The sequence below is a fragment of the Manis javanica genome, chromosome 11 (assembly GCF_040802235.1).
Source record: "Manis javanica isolate MJ-LG chromosome 11, MJ_LKY, whole genome shotgun sequence".
Taxonomy (NCBI): Eukaryota; Metazoa; Chordata; class Mammalia; order Pholidota; family Manidae; genus Manis; species Manis javanica.
In genome coordinates, this window is record NC_133166.1 from 17,384,880 (window position 1) to 17,402,792 (window position 17,913).

Below are 17,913 nucleotides of genomic sequence, written 5' to 3' on the forward strand. Positions count from 1 at the left end.
ATCTACAAATTCAATGCAACCCTAATCAAAATTTCAATAATTTTCTACAGAATTATAACAAATAATTCTAAAATTTGAATGGAAACAAAAAGACCCCAAATAAGCAACACACAATTAAGAAAGAAGAACAAAGCTGAAGGTATCACACTCCCTTGTCTCAAACTATATTACAAAGCTATAGTAATCAAAACAGTATGGTATTGGCATAAAACAGGTACTAAGATCAATGGAACAGAATAGAGAGCCCAACCCCAAATAGCCAAAGCAATCCTGAGAAGGAAGAATAAAGTGCAGGGGATCTCGCTTCCCAACTTTATACTCTACTATAAAGCCACAGTAATCGAGACAATTTGGTACTGGCACAAGAACAGGACCATAGACCAGTGGAACAGAATAGAGACTCCAATATTAATCCAAACATATATGGTCAATTAATACGATAAAGGAGCCATGGACATACAATGGGTAAATGACAGCTGCTTCAACAGCTGGTGCTGGCAAAACTGGACAGCTACGTGTAAGAGAATGAAACTGGATCATTGTCTAATCCCATACACAAAAGTAAACTCCATATGGATCAAAGACCTGAATGTAAGTCATGAAACCATAAAACTCTTAGAAAAAACATAGGCAAAAATCTCTTGGACATAAACATGAGCGACTTCTTCATGAACATATTTCCCCGGGCAAGGGAAACAAAAGCAAAAATGAACAAGTGGGACTATAACAAGCTGAAAACCTTCTGTATAGCAAAGAACACCACCAATAGAACAAAAAGGTGTCCTACAATATGGGATAATATATTGATAAATAACAGATCCGATAAACGGTTGACATCCAAAATATATAAAGAGCTCACGCACCTCAACAAACAAAAAGCAAATAATCCAATTAAAAAATGGGCAGAGGAGCTGAATAGACAGTTCTCCAAAGAAGAAATTCAAATGGCCAACAGACACATGAAAAGATGCTCCACATCGCTAGTCATCAGAGAAATGCAAATTAAAACCACAATGACATATCACCTCACACCAGTAAAGATTGCCACCATCCAAAAGACAAACAATAACAAATGTTGGCGAGGCTGTGGAGAAAGGGGAACCCTCCTACACTGCTGGTGGGAATGTAAATGAGTTCAACCATTGTGGAAAGCAGTATGGAGGTTCCTCAACAAGATCAAAATAGAAATGCCATTTGACCCAGGAATTCCACTTCTAGGAATTTATCCTAAGAATACAGCAGCCCAGTTTGAAAAAGACATATGCACCCTTATATTTATCACAGCACTATTTACAATAGCCAAGAAATAGAAGCAACCTAAGTGTCCATCAGTAGATGAATGGATAAAGATGTGGTACATACACACAATGGAATATTACTCAGCCATAAGAAGAAAACAGATCCTATCATTTGCAACAACATGGATGGAGCTAGAGGGTATTATGCTCAGTGAAATAAGCTAGATGGAAAAAGACAAGTATCAAATGATTTCACTCATCTGTGGAGTATAAGAACAGAGCAAAAACTAAAGGAACAAAACAGCTGCAGACTCATAGAACCCAAGAATGGACTAACAGTTACCAAAGGGAAAGGGACTGGGGAGGATGGGTGGGAAGGGAGGGATAAGGGGAAAAAGAAAGGAGGGGGGAATTACTATTAGCAGCCATAATGTAAGGTGGGGGGACACGGGGAGGGCTGTACAACACAGAGAAGACAAGTAGTGATTCTATAGCATCTTACTACACTGATGGACAGTGACTGTGAAGGGGTATGTAGGGGGGAGTTGGTGATGGGGAAGTCTAGTAAACATAATGTTCCTCATGTAATTGTAGATTAATGATACCTGAATGAATGAATGAATGAATGAAAAGTACAACTTTCAGTTATAAATAAGTCCTGGGGCTGGAGATCATGGGAAGATGGTGGCGTGAGTAGTTCAGAGGAAATCTCCTCCCCAAAACATATATATTTATGAAAATACAATAAATACAACTATTCCTAAAAGAGACACCAGTGGATGCAGTACAACAGCCAGGACACATCTACATCTGCGAGAACTCAGCATCACACAAAGGCGGTAAGATACAAGCGTAGCCAGGCGGGACCCGAACGCTCCCCCACCCCAAAACCTGGCAGGAAGAAAGGAGTCGGAACGGGGAGGGAGTGAAAGCCCAGGACTGCTAAACAACCAGCTCTAGAAATCTGTACCCAGAACGCAGACACAAGGTGCATGGGGTGCTGGATATTAGAGTAACGGAAAAGAAAAACCTGTGGGCAGGTCCCCACAACCAGTGCCCCTGAGACAAAAGAAAAGCAAGTGCGTTGGGCAAGTCTTAAAGAGACAGGGACCCCATAGCTGGACGAAGTTGTCCCAGCAGCTGGGAATATCAGGGAAACTTAAGCACCCTAAATGGAGGCAGTGCAGTTCTGAAGCCCCTCACAGGACTAGGCAGCCTGCCAGTCGTTCCTCCAACTGGCGCGGACCCCAACACACGGGCCCAGTAGCAGGAGAGTGGGAGCGCATGCTGGGGGGCGAAAGCGCTAGAAGGAACCGAGAGCAGATCCGTGAGCCGCAGGGCTAGCTGCAGCGGCACAACCGGACAGCCCGGGCGCAGCTTGAGTGCACCAGCGGCAGTGAAGCCAGAGCCCGGTAGAAGCCTGCGCGGAAAAGCCCCACGCGCACCGGCAGCAGAGCCAGAGGGAGCAGGCGCACTCCCAGGAGCCGACTGGAATCCCAACCCAAAGCACAGCTGCCTGGGTCAGACGCAAAGGCCGCTGCTGCCACACAGCTGCCCGGTAGGGTCGCTGCTGGCATGGAGGAGCGCATGTGGCATGCCTGCCACTCCCCACAGGGCTCCACGCTGCTCTGAGACACCCTGCCCACAACAGCTTAGGAGATTAACCCGGTGGCTGCTCCATGAGTGCAGGTAGCCATCACAGGCAGCGGAGAAGGGCAAGGCATCCAGCAAGTAGGAAAGGACTTTCTTCTCCCAGCTGACACACCTGCAACCTGCCCATAGCCACTGCAATCACCATGAAAAGGCAAAAAAATCTGGTCCAGTCCAAGACGGTTACACCTGAGAAAGGATCTGCAGAGGCAGACCTAACCAGTCTCCCTGAAAAATAATTCAAAATAAAAATCATAAACATGCTGACAGAGCTGCAGAGAAATATGCAAGAGCTAAGGGATGAAGTCCGGAGGGAGATTACAGACGTCTGGAGGGAGATCACAGATGTCTGGAGGGAGATCACAGATGTCTGGAGGGAGATCACAGAAGTGAAACAAACTCTGGAAGGATTTATAAGCAGAATGGATAAGATGCAAGAGGCCATTGATGGAATAGAAACCAGAGAACACAAACGCATAGAAGTTGATGCAGAGAGAGATAAAAGGATCTCCAGGAATGAAACAATATTAAGAGAACTGTGTGACCAATTCAAAAGGAACAATATCCACATTATAGGGGTACCAGAGGAAGAAGAGAGAGAAAAAGGGATAGAAAGTGTCTTTGAAGAAATAATTGCTGAGAACTTCCCCAAACTGGGGGAGGAAAAAGTTGCTCAGACTACAGAGGCACACAGAACTCCCGAGAGACAGGATCCAAAGAGGTCAACACCAAGGCACATAATAATTAAAATGGCAAAGATTAAGAACAGGGACAGAGTATTAAAGCCAGAGAGAGTAAAAAGGTCACCTACAAAGGAAAACCCATCAGGCTATCATCAGACTTCTCAACAGAAACCTTACAGGCCAGAAGAGAATGGCATGATATATTTAATGCAATGAAACAGAAGGGCCTTGAACAAAGGATACTGTATCCAGCACAATTATCATTTAAATATGAAGGAGGGAATAAACAAGCAAAAGTTGAGGGAATTTGCCTCCCACAAACCACCTCTACAGGGGGGGGGGGCGCGGGGGGGGGGGGGGGGGGGGGGGGGGGGGGGGGGGGGGGGGGGGGGGGGGGGGGGGGGGGGGGGGGGGGGGGGGGTGGGGGGGAGGGTGTGGGGGTGGGGGGGGGGGGCGGTGGGGGGGGGGCGGGGGGGCGGGGGGGGGGGGGGGGGGGGGGGGGGGGGGGGGGGGGGGGGGGGGGGGGGGGGGTGCGGGGGAGGGGGGGGGGGGGGGGGGGGGGGGTGGCCCCTGGGTGGGGGGAGGGGGGGGGGGGGGGCGGGCCCCCGGGGCGGGGGGGGGGGGGGGGGGGGGGCGGGGCCCCGGGGTGGGGGGGGGGGGGGGGGGGGGGGGGGGGGGGGGTGGTGGGGGGGGGGGGTGGGGGGGGGGGGGGGGGGGGGGGGGGGGGGGGGGGGGGGGGGGGGGGGGGTGGGGGGGGGGGGGGGGGGGGGGGGGGGGGGGGGGGGGGGGGGGGGGGGGGGGGGGGGGGTGGGGGGGGGGGCGGGGGGGGGGGGGGGGGGGGGGGGGGGTATCTTAGAGGGACTGCTCTAGATGGGAGCACTCCTAAAAAGAGCACAGAACAAAATACCCAACATATGAAGAATGGAGGAGGAGGAAAAAGAAGGGAAAGAAATAATCATCAGACTGTGTTTATAACAGCTCAATAAGCAAGTGAGGTCAGACAGTAAGGTAGTAAACAAGCTAACCTTGAACCTTTGGTAACCACAAATCTAAAGCCTGCAATGGCAATAAGTACATATCTTTCAATAATCACCCTAAATGTAAATGGAGTGAATGCACCAATCAAAAGACACAGAGTAATAGAATAGATTAAAAAGCAAGACCCATCTATATGCTGCTTACAAGAGACTCACCTCAAACCCAAAGACATGCACAGATTAAAAGTCAAGGGATGGAGAAAGATATTTCATGCAAACAACAAAGAGAAAAAAGCAGGTGTTGCAATACTAGTATCAGACAAAATAGACTTCAAAATAAAGAAAGTAACAAGAGATAAAGAAGGACATTACATAATGATAAAGGGCTCAGTCCAACAAGAGGATATAACCATTATAAACATATATGCATCCAATACAGGAGCACCAATATATGTGAAACAAATACTAACAGAATTAAAGGAGGAAATAGAATGCAATGCATTCATTTTGGGAGACTTCAACACACCACTCACTCCAAAGGACAGATCCACCAGACAGAAAGTAAGGACACAGAGGCACTGAACAGTAAGGACACTAGAACAGATGGACCTAATAGACATCTACAGAACTCTACATCCAAAAGCAACAGGATACACATTCTTCTCAAGTGCACATGGAACACTCTCCAGAATAGACCACATACTAGCTCACAAAAAGAAACTCAGTAAATTCCAAAAGACTGAAATCCTACCAACCAACTTTTTAGACCACAAAGGTATAAAACTAGAAATAAATTGTACAAAGAAAGCAAAAAGGCTCACAAACACATGGAGGCTTAACAACATGCTCCTAAATAATCAGTGGATCAATGACCAAATTAAAATGGAGATCCCGCAATACATGGAAACAAATGACAACAACAACACAAAGCCCAAACTTCTATGGGACGCAGCAAAAGTAGTCTTAAGAGGAAAGTATATAGCAATCCAGGCTTATTTAAAGAAGGAAGAATAATCCCAAATGAATAGTCTAATGTCACAATTATCAAAATTGGAAAAAGAAGAACAAATGAGGCCTAAGGTCAGCAGATGGAGGGACATAATAAAGATCAGAGAAGAAATAAATAAAATTGAGAAGAATAAAACAACAGAAAAAATCAATGAAACCAAGAGCTGGTTCTTCAAGAAAATAAACAATAGATAACCCTCTAGCCAGACTTATTAAGAGAAAAAGAGAGTGAACACACATCAACAGAATTAGAAACAAGAAAGGAAAAATCACAATGGATTTACAAAGAATTATTAGGCAGAAATACAAAGAATTATTAGAGAATACTATGAAAACCTATATGCTAAAAAGCTGGAAAACCTAGGAGAAATGGACAACTTCCTAGAAAAATACAACCTTCCAAGACTGACCCAGAAAGAAACAGAAAATCTAAACAGACCAATTACCAGCAATGAAATTGAATCAGTAATTTAAAAACTACCCAAGAACGAAACCCCCGGTCCAGATGGATTTACCTCAGAATTTTATCAGACATACAGAGAAGACATAACACCCATTCTCCTTTAAGTTTTCCCAAAAATAGAAGAGGAGGGAATACTCCCAAACTCATTCTATGAAGCCAACATCACCCTAATACCAAAACCAGGCAAAGACCCCACCAAAAAAGAAAACTACAGACCAAAATCCCTGATGAACGTAGATGCAAAAATACTCAACAAAATATTAGCAAACCGAATTCAAAAATACATCAAGAGGATCATACACCATGACCAAGTGGGATTCATCCCAGGGATGCAAGGATGGTACAACATTCGAAAATCCATCAACATCATCCACCAAATCCACAAAAAAGAAGGACAAAAACCACATGAGCATCTCCATAGATGCTGAAAAAGCATTCAACAAAATTCAACATCCATTCATGATAAAAACTCTCAATAAAATGGGCATAGAGGGCAAGGACCTCAACATAATAAAGGCCATATATGATAAACCCACAGCCAACATCAAACTGAACAGTGAGAAGCTGAAAGCTTTTCCTCTGAGATCGGGAACAAGACAGGAATGCCCACTCTCCCCACTGCTATTCAACGTGGTACTGGAGGTCCTAGCCACGGCAATCAGACAAAACATAGAAATACAAGGAATCCAGATTGGTAAAGAAGAAGTCAAACTGTCACTATTTGTAGATGACATGATATTGTACATAAAAAACCCTAAAGACTCCACTGCAAAACTACCAGAACTAATATCAGAATTCAGCAAAGTTGCAGGATACAAAATTAACACACAGAAATCTGTGGCTTTCCTATACACTAACAATTAACTAATAGAAAGAGAAATCAGGAAAACAATTCCATTCACAATAGCATCAAAAAGAATAAAATACCTAGGAATAAACCTAACCAAGGAAGTGAAAGACCTATTCCCTGAAAACTACAAGACACTCTTAAGAGAAATTAAAGAGGTCACTAACAAATGGAAACTCATCCCATGCTCTTGGCTAGGAAGAATTAGTATTGTCAAAATGGCCATCCTGCCCAAAGCAATACACAGATTCGATGCAATCCCTATCAAATTACCAACAGCATTCTTCAATGAACTGGAACAAATAGTTCAAAAATTCATATGGAACTGTCAAAGACCCCGAATAGCCAACGCAATCCTGAGAAGGAAGAATAAAGTGGGGGGGATCTCGCTCCCCAACTTCAAGCTCTACTACAAAGCCACAGTAATCAAGACAATTTGGTACTGGCACAAGAACAGAGCCACAGACCAGTGAAACAGAACAGAGGCTCCATACATTAACCCAAACATATATGGCCAATTAATATTCGATAAAGGAGCCATGGACATACAATGGGGAAATGACAGTCTCTTCAACAGATGGTGCTGGCAAAACTGGACAGCTACATGTAAGAGAATGAAACTGGATCACTGTCTAACCCCATACACAAAAGTAAACTCCAAATGGATCAAAGACCTGAATGTAAGTCATGAAACCATAAAACTCTTAGAAAAAAACATAGGCAAAAATCTCTTGGACATAAACATGAGTGACTTCTTCATGAACATATCTCCCCGGGCAAGGGAAACAAAGGCAAAAATGAACAAGTGGGACTATATCAAGCTAAAAAGCTTCTGTACAGCAAAGGACACCATCAATAGAACAAAAAGGTATCCTACAGTATGGGAGAACATATTCATAAATGACAGATCCGATAAAGGATTGACGTCCAAAATATATAAAGAGCTCACACGCCTCAACAAACAAAAAGCAATTAATCCAATTAAAAAATGGGCAGAGGAGCTGAATAGACAGTTCTCTAAAGAAGAAATCCAGATGGCCAACAGGCACATGTAAAGATGCTCCACATCACTAGTCATCAGAGAAATGCAAATTAAAACCACAATGAGATATCACCTCACACCAGTAAGGATCGCCATCATCGAAAAGACAAACAACAACAAATGTTGGCGAGGTTGTGGAGAAAGGGGAACCCTCCTATACTGCTGCTGGGAATGTAAACTAGTTCAACCATTGTGGAAAGCAGTATGGAAGTTCCTCAGAATGCTCAAAATAGAAATACCATTTGACCCAGGAATTCCACTTATAGGAATTTAACCTAAGAATGCAGCACTCCAGTTTGAAAAAGACAGATGCACCCCTATGTTTATCGCTGCACTGTTTACAATAGCCAAGATATGGAAGCAACCTAAATGTCCATCAGTAGATGAATAAAGAAGATGTGGTACATATACACAATGGAATATTACGCAGCCATAAGAAAAAAACAGATCCTACCATTCGCAACAACATGGATGGAGCTAGAGGGTATTATGCTCAGTGAAATAAGCCAAGCGGAGAAGGACAAATACCAAATGATTTCACTCATATGTGGAGTATAAGAACAAAGGAAAACTGAAGGAACAAAACAGCAGCAGAATCACAGAACCCAAGAATGGACTAATAGTTACCAAAGAGAAAGGGACTGGGGAGGATGGGTGGGAAGGGAGGGATAAGGGCGGGGAAAAAGAAAGAGGGTATTACGATTAGCATGTATAGTGCGTGGGGGGCATGGGGACGGCTGCGCAACACAGAGAAGACAAGTAGTGATTTTACAGCATCTTACTACGCAGATGGACAGTGACTGTAAAGGGGTATGTGGGGGGTACTTGGTGAAGGGGGGATCCTAGTAAACATAATGTTCTTTCTGTAATTGTAGATTAATGATACCAAAATTAAAAATCAAAAAAATTAAAAAAATAAGTCCTGGGATGTAATGTACAGCATGGTGACTATAATTAATATTATATTGCATATTTGAAAGTTGCTAGAAAATTCTTAAAAGTTTTCAATATAATAAAAATTTATAACTGTGCACCTATGAATGCTAACTAAACTTACTGAGGTGATCATTTCATGATATATACATATATCAAATAATTATATCATATACCTGAAATCAATGTTAAGTCAATTACATCTCAAAATATAATAAAAGCAACCTCTTTCAACAGAAAAAAAAGCTATCCAGAGTAAAAAGGTAACCTATAGAATGACAGGAATTTTATATTTTTTACAATAAATTTTACATTATATATTTTATATTTACATACATATTTAAAATCATGCATCTAAGGTATTCATATCCAAAATATATAGAGAACTCCTAAAACTCAAAAAAAAAACCAATCGTATTCAAAAATGGGCAATGAACTTGAACAGACATTTCTCCAAAGATTTACAAATCACCAATAAGCACTTGAAAAGATGCACAACATCACTAATCATTAGGGAAATGCAAGTCAAAACTACAAGATACCACCTCACACTCATTAGGATGGCTGCTATTAAAAAAAAAACAGAAAAGTACTGGTGAGGATGTGCAGAATTGGAACCTTTGTACATTGTTGGTGGAAATATAAAAGGGTACAGACACTATAGAAAACAGTACGGAGTTTATTTAAAAAATGAAAAATAGAATTAATATATAACCCAGCAATTCTTCTGGGTATACACTCAAAAAAATCAAAAGCAGGGTCTTGACGAGATATTTGTACACCCATGCAGCAGCATTATTTATAATAACTAAAATGTAGAAGCAACCCGATTGTTCACTGACCAATGAACAGATTACCAAAATGTGATTTATATATATACAATGGAATATTCAGCATCACAGAGGAAATTCTGCAATTTGCTGCATGAATGAACTGTGGGGGCATCTGCTAAGTGAAATTAGCCAAACACATATATATATGATTCCACTTACATGAGTTTTGTGATTACAAAATCATAGAGACAGAGGTATAATGCGATTGCCAGAAGCTACGGGGAGAGAATAGGAACATGGGAAGTTGTTTCCTAAGTACAGAGTTTCAGATTCACAAGACAAAGAGTTATAGACATGGATATGGTAATGTTTACACAACGTCAATGTTTTTAACACCACTGAACTGTACACTTAAAAATGGTTAATATGGTAAGTTTTATGTTATATGCATTTTAAAACACACAGACAAAAAGAAAATTGGGGAAAAAAATACCTACTTCTATGGCTAAAACCATGAGTGATTTTTTAAGCAAGCTGGACGTGAATAGACAGCCACCGACAATAAAGATTTTGTTTGTTTTAGTGAAAGTGGAGGGGTGTTGATACCAGAGTAAGTGGGAATTCTATTCTGGAAGACACAATCCACTCCCATGAACTCTAGGGGAAAAATCTGTTATGTCAACCAACCCAGTGCAGGCCTTCCCAGTGCAGCCCAGCTCCTAACACCCCAATCTTAAGTTCCCATCTGGTCTGGAGCCCTCTGGGACCTCTCACCCATCCTTCCTGTACCCAGACACCTCAAGGAATTATGCTGGCAATGCAAACCAGGATCACCCTCTCCAACCCCCATCTCCACCCCCATACACACCAGAGCTCAAAGGAGAGAAGCAGTAGCAAACAGGGAATTCCAAAGCTGCACCTACTCGGAAGCCATGAACAAGGCCTGAAGAATGCTGTTCACATAGCATGTGTTGCCCAGATTGATTAAACCAATCTTGCCGGTGTCTGACTTGGCCATGAGCCGGGGGTAGAAGCCAGCCAGCTCACTCTTCTGTGAGGTCCAGGCATCCTGCCCCAGCAGCTGCTTGATGCGGTCCTCATTGGGAACATGGAGATCCTACGGAGGGAACAAGCCAGCAGGACAGTGGAGACCAGGGTCAGCTCTAAAAATATCACCTCCTTTGGGAAGCCTTCTTCAACCACAGCCTACCCCACACTCACCCAAACACACCAATGCTCAAATGTTCTAGAGAGATGTGTGAACAGCCCCTGCTTCCAAACTCATTCTAGGTTCTCACTGTGACATGTGGGCCTTCTATATGATCTTTCGTGTCACCACTGCCTTAAGAAGGTGGTAAGATCCCCATTTTATAGTAGAAAAAATATAAGACTCAGATAGAGAAAAGAATTTTCCAGAGACACACACACACACACAGTAAGCAAAGAATCTGTGTGTTCTTAGAAGAGCCCAGGGTATGACAGACTCCAAGCAGTGAGAACACCAGCCCACCAGCCAGATCCAGCAGGGTCAAGATCTCAGTCCTGCTCCTGACTCTTGTCCTCCCTGGTTGTCTGGTTGTGGTCGAGTGGAGCCTCTCCGACTCTGTCAGCTAACCTCCCTGGGCCTCAGTTTCTTCACTAAACTCTTATCATCTATCACTTTGGCACTCTGCTTCCATGGTGCTTACACACAAACATGCTACCATTTCACCTTCAACTGCTCCCATTTCACCTTCAACTTTTAGGTTTGCAGAGTCAGCTTTTTTAATTAGTCACCCCCCCAGAACTTGATCCTACAGACAGGATGGTGGGACGACCGGGGGTCTGAGGTAAGGGTCCTTGGTCAAAGACTTGAGGATTAGCATGCTTTCCCACTCACTATCCTTTTACATTAAAGGTGTACCTGAAGGAATATTACCAAGTACTAGTTCTAATAATGATATATTTTAAGGAAAAACACCTAAGCATAATACAGAGTTCCTTAGTAGATTTAAGCAACATTGTAACAGTTCCTCTAGCCCTGTTCTTATTTCCAGATCATGAGTACAATCCCTGGATTCCTACAAGGCTCCAGAGCCTCACACCAGGTTAGCCCTGATACCCTAGTCCCCCAACACACCCCCCATGGCAAAGTAGCTCATTCATTTCCCGTGATCGTCAATCAGATAATGTATCTGATTAGTCAGTCACCTCTCACAGATAAAAAATACAGGAGCTACTAGAAGCAAGTATCTTCTTGCTATCTTCTTAGTCCCTTCTTTTACCCCCTATCAGCCCCTATCCAGTCCCCACGCCACACAGTAAGGACTAGAAGGCAGACAGACGGAACTGCACACACGTGCATGTGTGTACACACAAAAGATACAAAAATACCCACAGTGGAAAACACCAAATGTCATTTTTCCCAAAGAAAGAAACTTTATCCTCTCAGGAAAATAAAGCTGCCAAGTAACTCTCAAACTCCTGACATTACTGGAAATATGATTACAATGGCTCCCTTGGCAAGGACCACAGCTCCCAGGGAAACTGGGGAGTATGTCAACCAGAAGGATGTGAGAGGACTGACACATGTGAAAGGATCTTATAAACAATAAAATCCTATGAATACTTTGTGGCCTTGCCTCTCCAACTGGCTTGCACCAAGAGGTATTCAAAGCCACCAGACAAACGTAGCTCATCTTTGTGGGGCTGTATTCTCTAACATTCAAGGGAAAAAATATCTATGTTAAAACAAATGTTTTTAAATATGAAGTATATAGTGGAATCTTTGAGGTAAAGTGAGATTCTAGAGCAACTCTGAGATTGTGCCAGGCTGCTTGGGGTAAATCCCTTCCTCTGTGGTCAAGTACTTCAGATGAAATGTTTGCAAAGCCCAGATCTGCTGGATTAAGCAGGGTCACTTGGCATCACTCAGCCTGGTTTCCAAGGCCCTCCACTCTGCTGACCTTTCTGATCTCCCTTCCACTCCACTGGCACACTACCGCCAAACTGGACCGGCACGTTCCCACTCACATCCTTTCCCTCCATTGGTCGGGAGTGGTCTCCTCCTGCCAGTCCCCGTCCCTCAAGGTCTAACTCCTACACCCCCTTCTCCAGAAGACTTCCCAGGATCTTCTCATCTAGCATCCTAACACTGTCTCCGTGTGGCTTATAAAGCTTAACTCCCTACACCTAGTGGCCCGGGTATTTGCAGACTCACCTTGTCCCTTGGACTAAGCCATAGTCCCTGGTGTGCAAAGCCTGGGTCTCACTCAGTGTTCACTGGGCCCAGAGATCCAAATGACATGGTCTCTTCCCACCAGAAACCCTCAAGCTGGCAGGAAACAGTCACTTCCAAAAAGTGGAAGTCCTGTCTCCTCTGCTCATCCACCTCCAGGGACAGGGAGCTCATGATTGAACAAGGCAGCTACTTCTATTATAGGTCAGCTCTGACTAGTAAAAAACTTTCTCATGGTAAGCTTGGAAAACTAAGAGACCCAAGTAAATGCCAGACATTTTACTTGTTGTATCTATAAATTCTCACCATGGTGGATTGTTCCTTTGTGTTTTATAATTTTTTAATTATACACTCATCCTCAGTAGATCTTTACCTTTGTAGCTTGAAAGCAGTTTCATTTCAGTTTCCCATGGTATTTCAAGTTTATGAGTACTTTTAACATCAGTTTCACAGCTTAACCCCAAAGATGATAAAAGTTTGAAAACCTAACCTCACAAGAGCAGGCCAGTGATTACAAATGTCTTTTTTCCCAATCCAAAGCCCAGACCAAGCCAGGAAAGTTTCCTTGATGTCTATTTGGGATAGTGTGTATATTTTTCTAAAACACTCTTTGCCAGTGATAAAGGCTTTTTTTGAGAGCTGGCTTCCATGGGCTTCTTGGCGCTAACTCCCTGCTGGGGGCAGGCCTAACGCCTCACCTCCTGTCCCCACCAGCTCAAGCCCCTTAGTAACTGAGGTAGGCCATTTCGCCCACCTTCTCTGCCCACCCCAGGGCAAAAAATGCATCATCTCTCACTCACCATTCTGGAGTTCAATTTTCTCTTCCTTTTGGGCCCCTGAGGATTCCCCATTACATTCTTGCAAGCTCAGCTATGTACTTAGAAAGATGTCTGTTATGTTTTAACAAGCATTTCTAGGTATTCTGTAGTAGAACACTCTTCAGATTATCTATCTGCTATGCCACAGAAACGGAAGTCAGATCAGAGGTTCTGAATGGGCCGCCACCTGCCTGGACATGGTTCACCCTCTCCAGCAGCCACTGGGAAAGGGCTCAGCAACCTGGGGCCCTGGCTGTGTCTCTCACTACCTCTGTGACTTGGCACAAGTCACCAAACTTCTCCAAGTCTCATTTTCCTCATCTGTGAAACTGAAGTAACAGTACCCACTTCACAAGTTTTCTGTAAGCATTGGAAGACAAAATACAAGGAAAAACACTGTCAAATGTGGCACTCTACAAATGTTAGCTATTGTCCCAGCAACCTAACAAGCCCCATTTAGAAGCCCTATCCTCCTTGCAACCTCCTCTCTAACTGGAGAAGCTCTCTCCCTCCTCCGGTTCCTCAGTACTCTTGGGCCAACCCTCAAAGGCATTGCCTAAGCTGCTTATGTCAATTACTTCTAAGTCTGTCCCGCCACTGGGCTGCAAGTTCCTCAGTGGAGGAGACTTGGTCTGCCTCGTCTTGTGCCACCAGTTGCCAGCCGGTCTGACACAGAGCAGGGTGTCAGTAAAATCACGTGAACAGTTGTAAACACTCCCTGCTCTGGAGTGCTCAGTCTTCGGGGGGACAGACACACAGAGAGTAGCAACATGTGCCAGAGGCCTGCACTGGGGCCCAGAAAGGCCCTGACCCAGCCTGGGGGAAGAGGAGGTACCCAGAGTTGTCAGGGAAGGCTTCCTGAGGCAGGTAACACTTGAGCAGAGCCATAAAGGGCAGGGCTTAGTAGGAGGATATGCTATATAGGCAGAACAAGAGGAGGGTTTAGTGACAGAAAATGGCATATTTGAAGGCTCAGGTCAATCATAGGAAAGGATCTGTGGGAACGGCAGGTGGCTCTGCATGCCTGAAGCACAGGGTGGGCTGGGGAGGCAATAGGAGACAGCCAGGGGCCATATGATAGGGGCTGCCACTACAAGGTGAGGGAGCAGTGGGGGAATGTCTCTCACCTTGATGGCCTCCATGACAGGCTCATACAGATCCGGGAAGCCAGGGAACCGGAACACCATGCAGTGGACCAGCTCTGCCAGCTGCTCCAGGCAGCTGGTCCCCGAGTTGGAGTCCTCCTTGACCAGAGAGGCCACCATCCGGGGGATGTGGGGGAGCAGCTGTGAGGGCAGAGCAGGGTTAGGCTCAGCACCTGTTTCCCCGCCCAAGACATGGGATTTGGGTCAGTGCTGAAAACACCACAGCTACAGGAGGCAGGGAGGTCTGCCCACATGGGACTCTGAGCTCTGCAGACAGGTGACTTCTTCTACAAGATTGGTGACCTTGGATCCCCCACCTCAGTCTCATCATCTGTTAAAAGGGTTAATTCCCACCTCACAGTTGAGCAAAGACTGGAGTCCAAGCGCCGCTGTTAAGCCTCAACCAATGGACCTGCCCAAAGAGCCTGAGGGTATGCGACAGCAGAGCTCCGCTGCCCACCCAGGAGAGAGGCCAGGGCTGCACTGGAGCCAGTGGGTGGGCAGCCCTGGCAGAGCATGGGTGGCAGCCTCCAGGAGCAAACGCCACCATTCTTTCACCAAACACATGTCAAGGCTTCATCCTCACAATGAATTCATACAACGATTATTATCCCCATTTCATACATGAAAAACTAAAGTTGGAGTGGTTCTGTAACTTGCCAAGGACTTCGCCATGGGTTGCTGCAGAAGCTGGTATCTGAACCAGGTCTGTGAATCCAAAGCCCATTTCTTTCCTCTGTGCTACAGAGTGTTAACTTTCAAGCCCTGGGGGTCCCAGAGTCAGACTACAGAGACTGGGAGCAGGGGAGCCCAGGAGAAGGGTGGAAAGAAAGAAATATCTATTGAATCCCTAGTATGTTGCAGGCTCTTGACAGTCATCATGTCCTGGAATCCTGTCCTACCACCCCTAGGGCTTACTGCTGTTTCAGGTTCTGGGACATAAGTGCCTGGCCCAAAGTCACCACATCTGGCAAATGGCAGAGCTGGAACTCATAACCAAGCACCTCAATCCCTGATTCTGTAATTTTCCCCACTGTAGCAAATTGGGAAGCAGGGAGGTTCTGCCCCAACCAGGAGCTATTAGAACCTAGGGCTCCATCTGCAGGTCTGGGCAAGGCAGGCAGGAGGAGGGCAGCCCTCCAGGGCTGCAGGCCATCCTTCCCAGAGGAGGACCCCAAAGATAGCAGAAAGGGCCCTGGGCTGGAGGCCAGGCCACCGGGTGCTGGGTGCAGCAGGGTATGGGAAGAATGCTGTGTCAGGAGTTAGATCAACCCGGCCAGAATTTGCCCGATACCACTCAGCATCTGTGCATCTGGGACAAGTGACTAACCTCCTTCAACTGCAGCTTCCTCAACTGAAAAATGGTGAAACTGATAGACCTTCCCCCCTCTTGGGTCTGTTCTGGGAGTTAAATGAATGAGCACTGTTTTTAACACTGGGTAGCACTGTGCCTGGCACATAGCTGGCACCTGAGGAATATTAGTTGTCACTATCACAGGCCTGCCAGTCTAATGTGGGCCCAGAGGAAGGCCATACAAATTCTCTGGCCTTTTTCCTATCTGTAAAATGGGGCCTCAAGTCTCCTCCAGCCCTAAATCCAGGACTTTGAGGTCTTGGGCTTCAAGCCTCAACCACCAACATTGACAGCATGCCTGGCCTCCAGCCAGACCAGTGGGGGAAGCAGGGCTGCACATCCTCGGAACAGCAAGCAGGAGCCCTTACCAGGTGGAAGGCCTCATGGGAGTGCTGGAAAGTCAGGAGCATGTACTTGAGGACAGACAAAGCGGCTCCCCGGACAATGGGGTACAGAAGCTTGGAGAAAACCTGAAAGAGAGTCACTGGTCAGGAGACCCCCAGACTTGGGCTGCCCAAGGCCAAGTACAGCCACAGGCCTAAGAGGAGGTCAGAGACACAGGAGTTGAAGTAGCAGACCCATGCGGGAGCAAGAACATGGAGCTGCTCACAGAACTGGGTAGTGAACAGATGGCCAAATGGACATTAGACAGATATCTAATGTATGAATGGATGCACAGACCAAAGTGACAGACATACATTCTTAAATGTGCAAAGGAAGGAATGGGTGAGAACCTGAAGCCCAGAGAGGGGCAGTTAACCATCCCAGGTCACAGCGAGCTGGGTGGGAGACCAGATACTTTACCTCCCAGACCTGCACTGCCCCTGGTGCTAGTCTAGTGGGCAAGGCCAAAAGCTGGGGCTAGGACAGGGGCCTACCAACCTTCTCAATTTTGGCGAGTGAAACCTCAATCAAGATGCTGAACTTCTTAACGGCAGCCAGGCCCTTCAGCAGTGCAATGATCCACTTGTCAATGTTCTTCCCCAGGGGCCATGACACCCAGTCGATCATCCTGGTGAGGGGAGTGACAATGACACAAGGACCAGGGAAGCCCAAATGCCTGGGTGGGGGCAGCCTGGGGACTAACCATAATGTCCTGAGACCCCACACTCACTCCCACCTGCACAGGGCAGGCCTGGGGTCTGTGGAATGAACAAGACACCTCTGAGACCTGCAGACAAGCCCAGCACAGACATCTCACAGGGACAGGGGCTCCCAGCCCAGCAGGCAGGGAGTTAGGCCCTCTCAGTACCCAAAACCTCACCCCCACATGATGGGCTGCAGTGGTGGAATGGGGCTTTCACTGCTTCTGCCTGGACCATAAAGCCCAATCGCAGGAGGAGCCCTGCCCAGAGGCCATAAGCTCTGGCTCCAGCAAACCCTTGCTTGTGACCTGGAGCAAGTCACTTAATTCTCTCTAGCCTCAGTTTCTTCCTCTGTTAAATGGAGATAATATCTACCTCACAGGATTGTGGTATGGATTAAAACAGATAACAACAGCTAACAAATAGTATTCACTCAGCACCAGGCACTGCTCTATCTGCCTTGCACATATTAATCACCCAGAGCCCCACAGCACAATGCCTGGGCACACTGAGCATCAAGCTGCCACACAGTAGGTGCTCCAGAAAACATCACTTTTATCATTATTTTTATGCCCAGTAGGCTGTGCTATAAAGAGGCAGAATAAGGAGAGAATGAAGAATACTAATTATGGTAACTATAGCTATCACAGCACTGTTCTAGGCACTTTACACATATTACC

At 45.7% G+C, this 17,913-nt stretch overlaps 1 protein-coding gene across 2 annotated transcripts in view; it reads right to left on the bottom strand.

The window, feature by feature from the left end:
• USP35 (ubiquitin specific peptidase 35) overlaps positions 1 to 17,913 on the bottom strand; it is a 51,697-nt gene that overhangs the window by 20,901 nt on the left and 12,883 nt on the right. For both annotated transcript variants that reach the window (XM_073215961.1, XM_017654165.3), the window contains exons 4-7: positions 17,031 to 17,160; positions 16,517 to 16,618; positions 14,777 to 14,935; positions 10,538 to 10,731 (exon numbers count right to left, since the gene is read on the bottom strand). In XM_073215961.1, the coding sequence (XP_073072062.1) occupies positions 10,538 to 10,731; positions 14,777 to 14,935; positions 16,517 to 16,618; positions 17,031 to 17,160 (585 nt within the window). The remainder of the gene's footprint in view (positions 1 to 10,537; positions 10,732 to 14,776; positions 14,936 to 16,516; positions 16,619 to 17,030; positions 17,161 to 17,913) is intronic.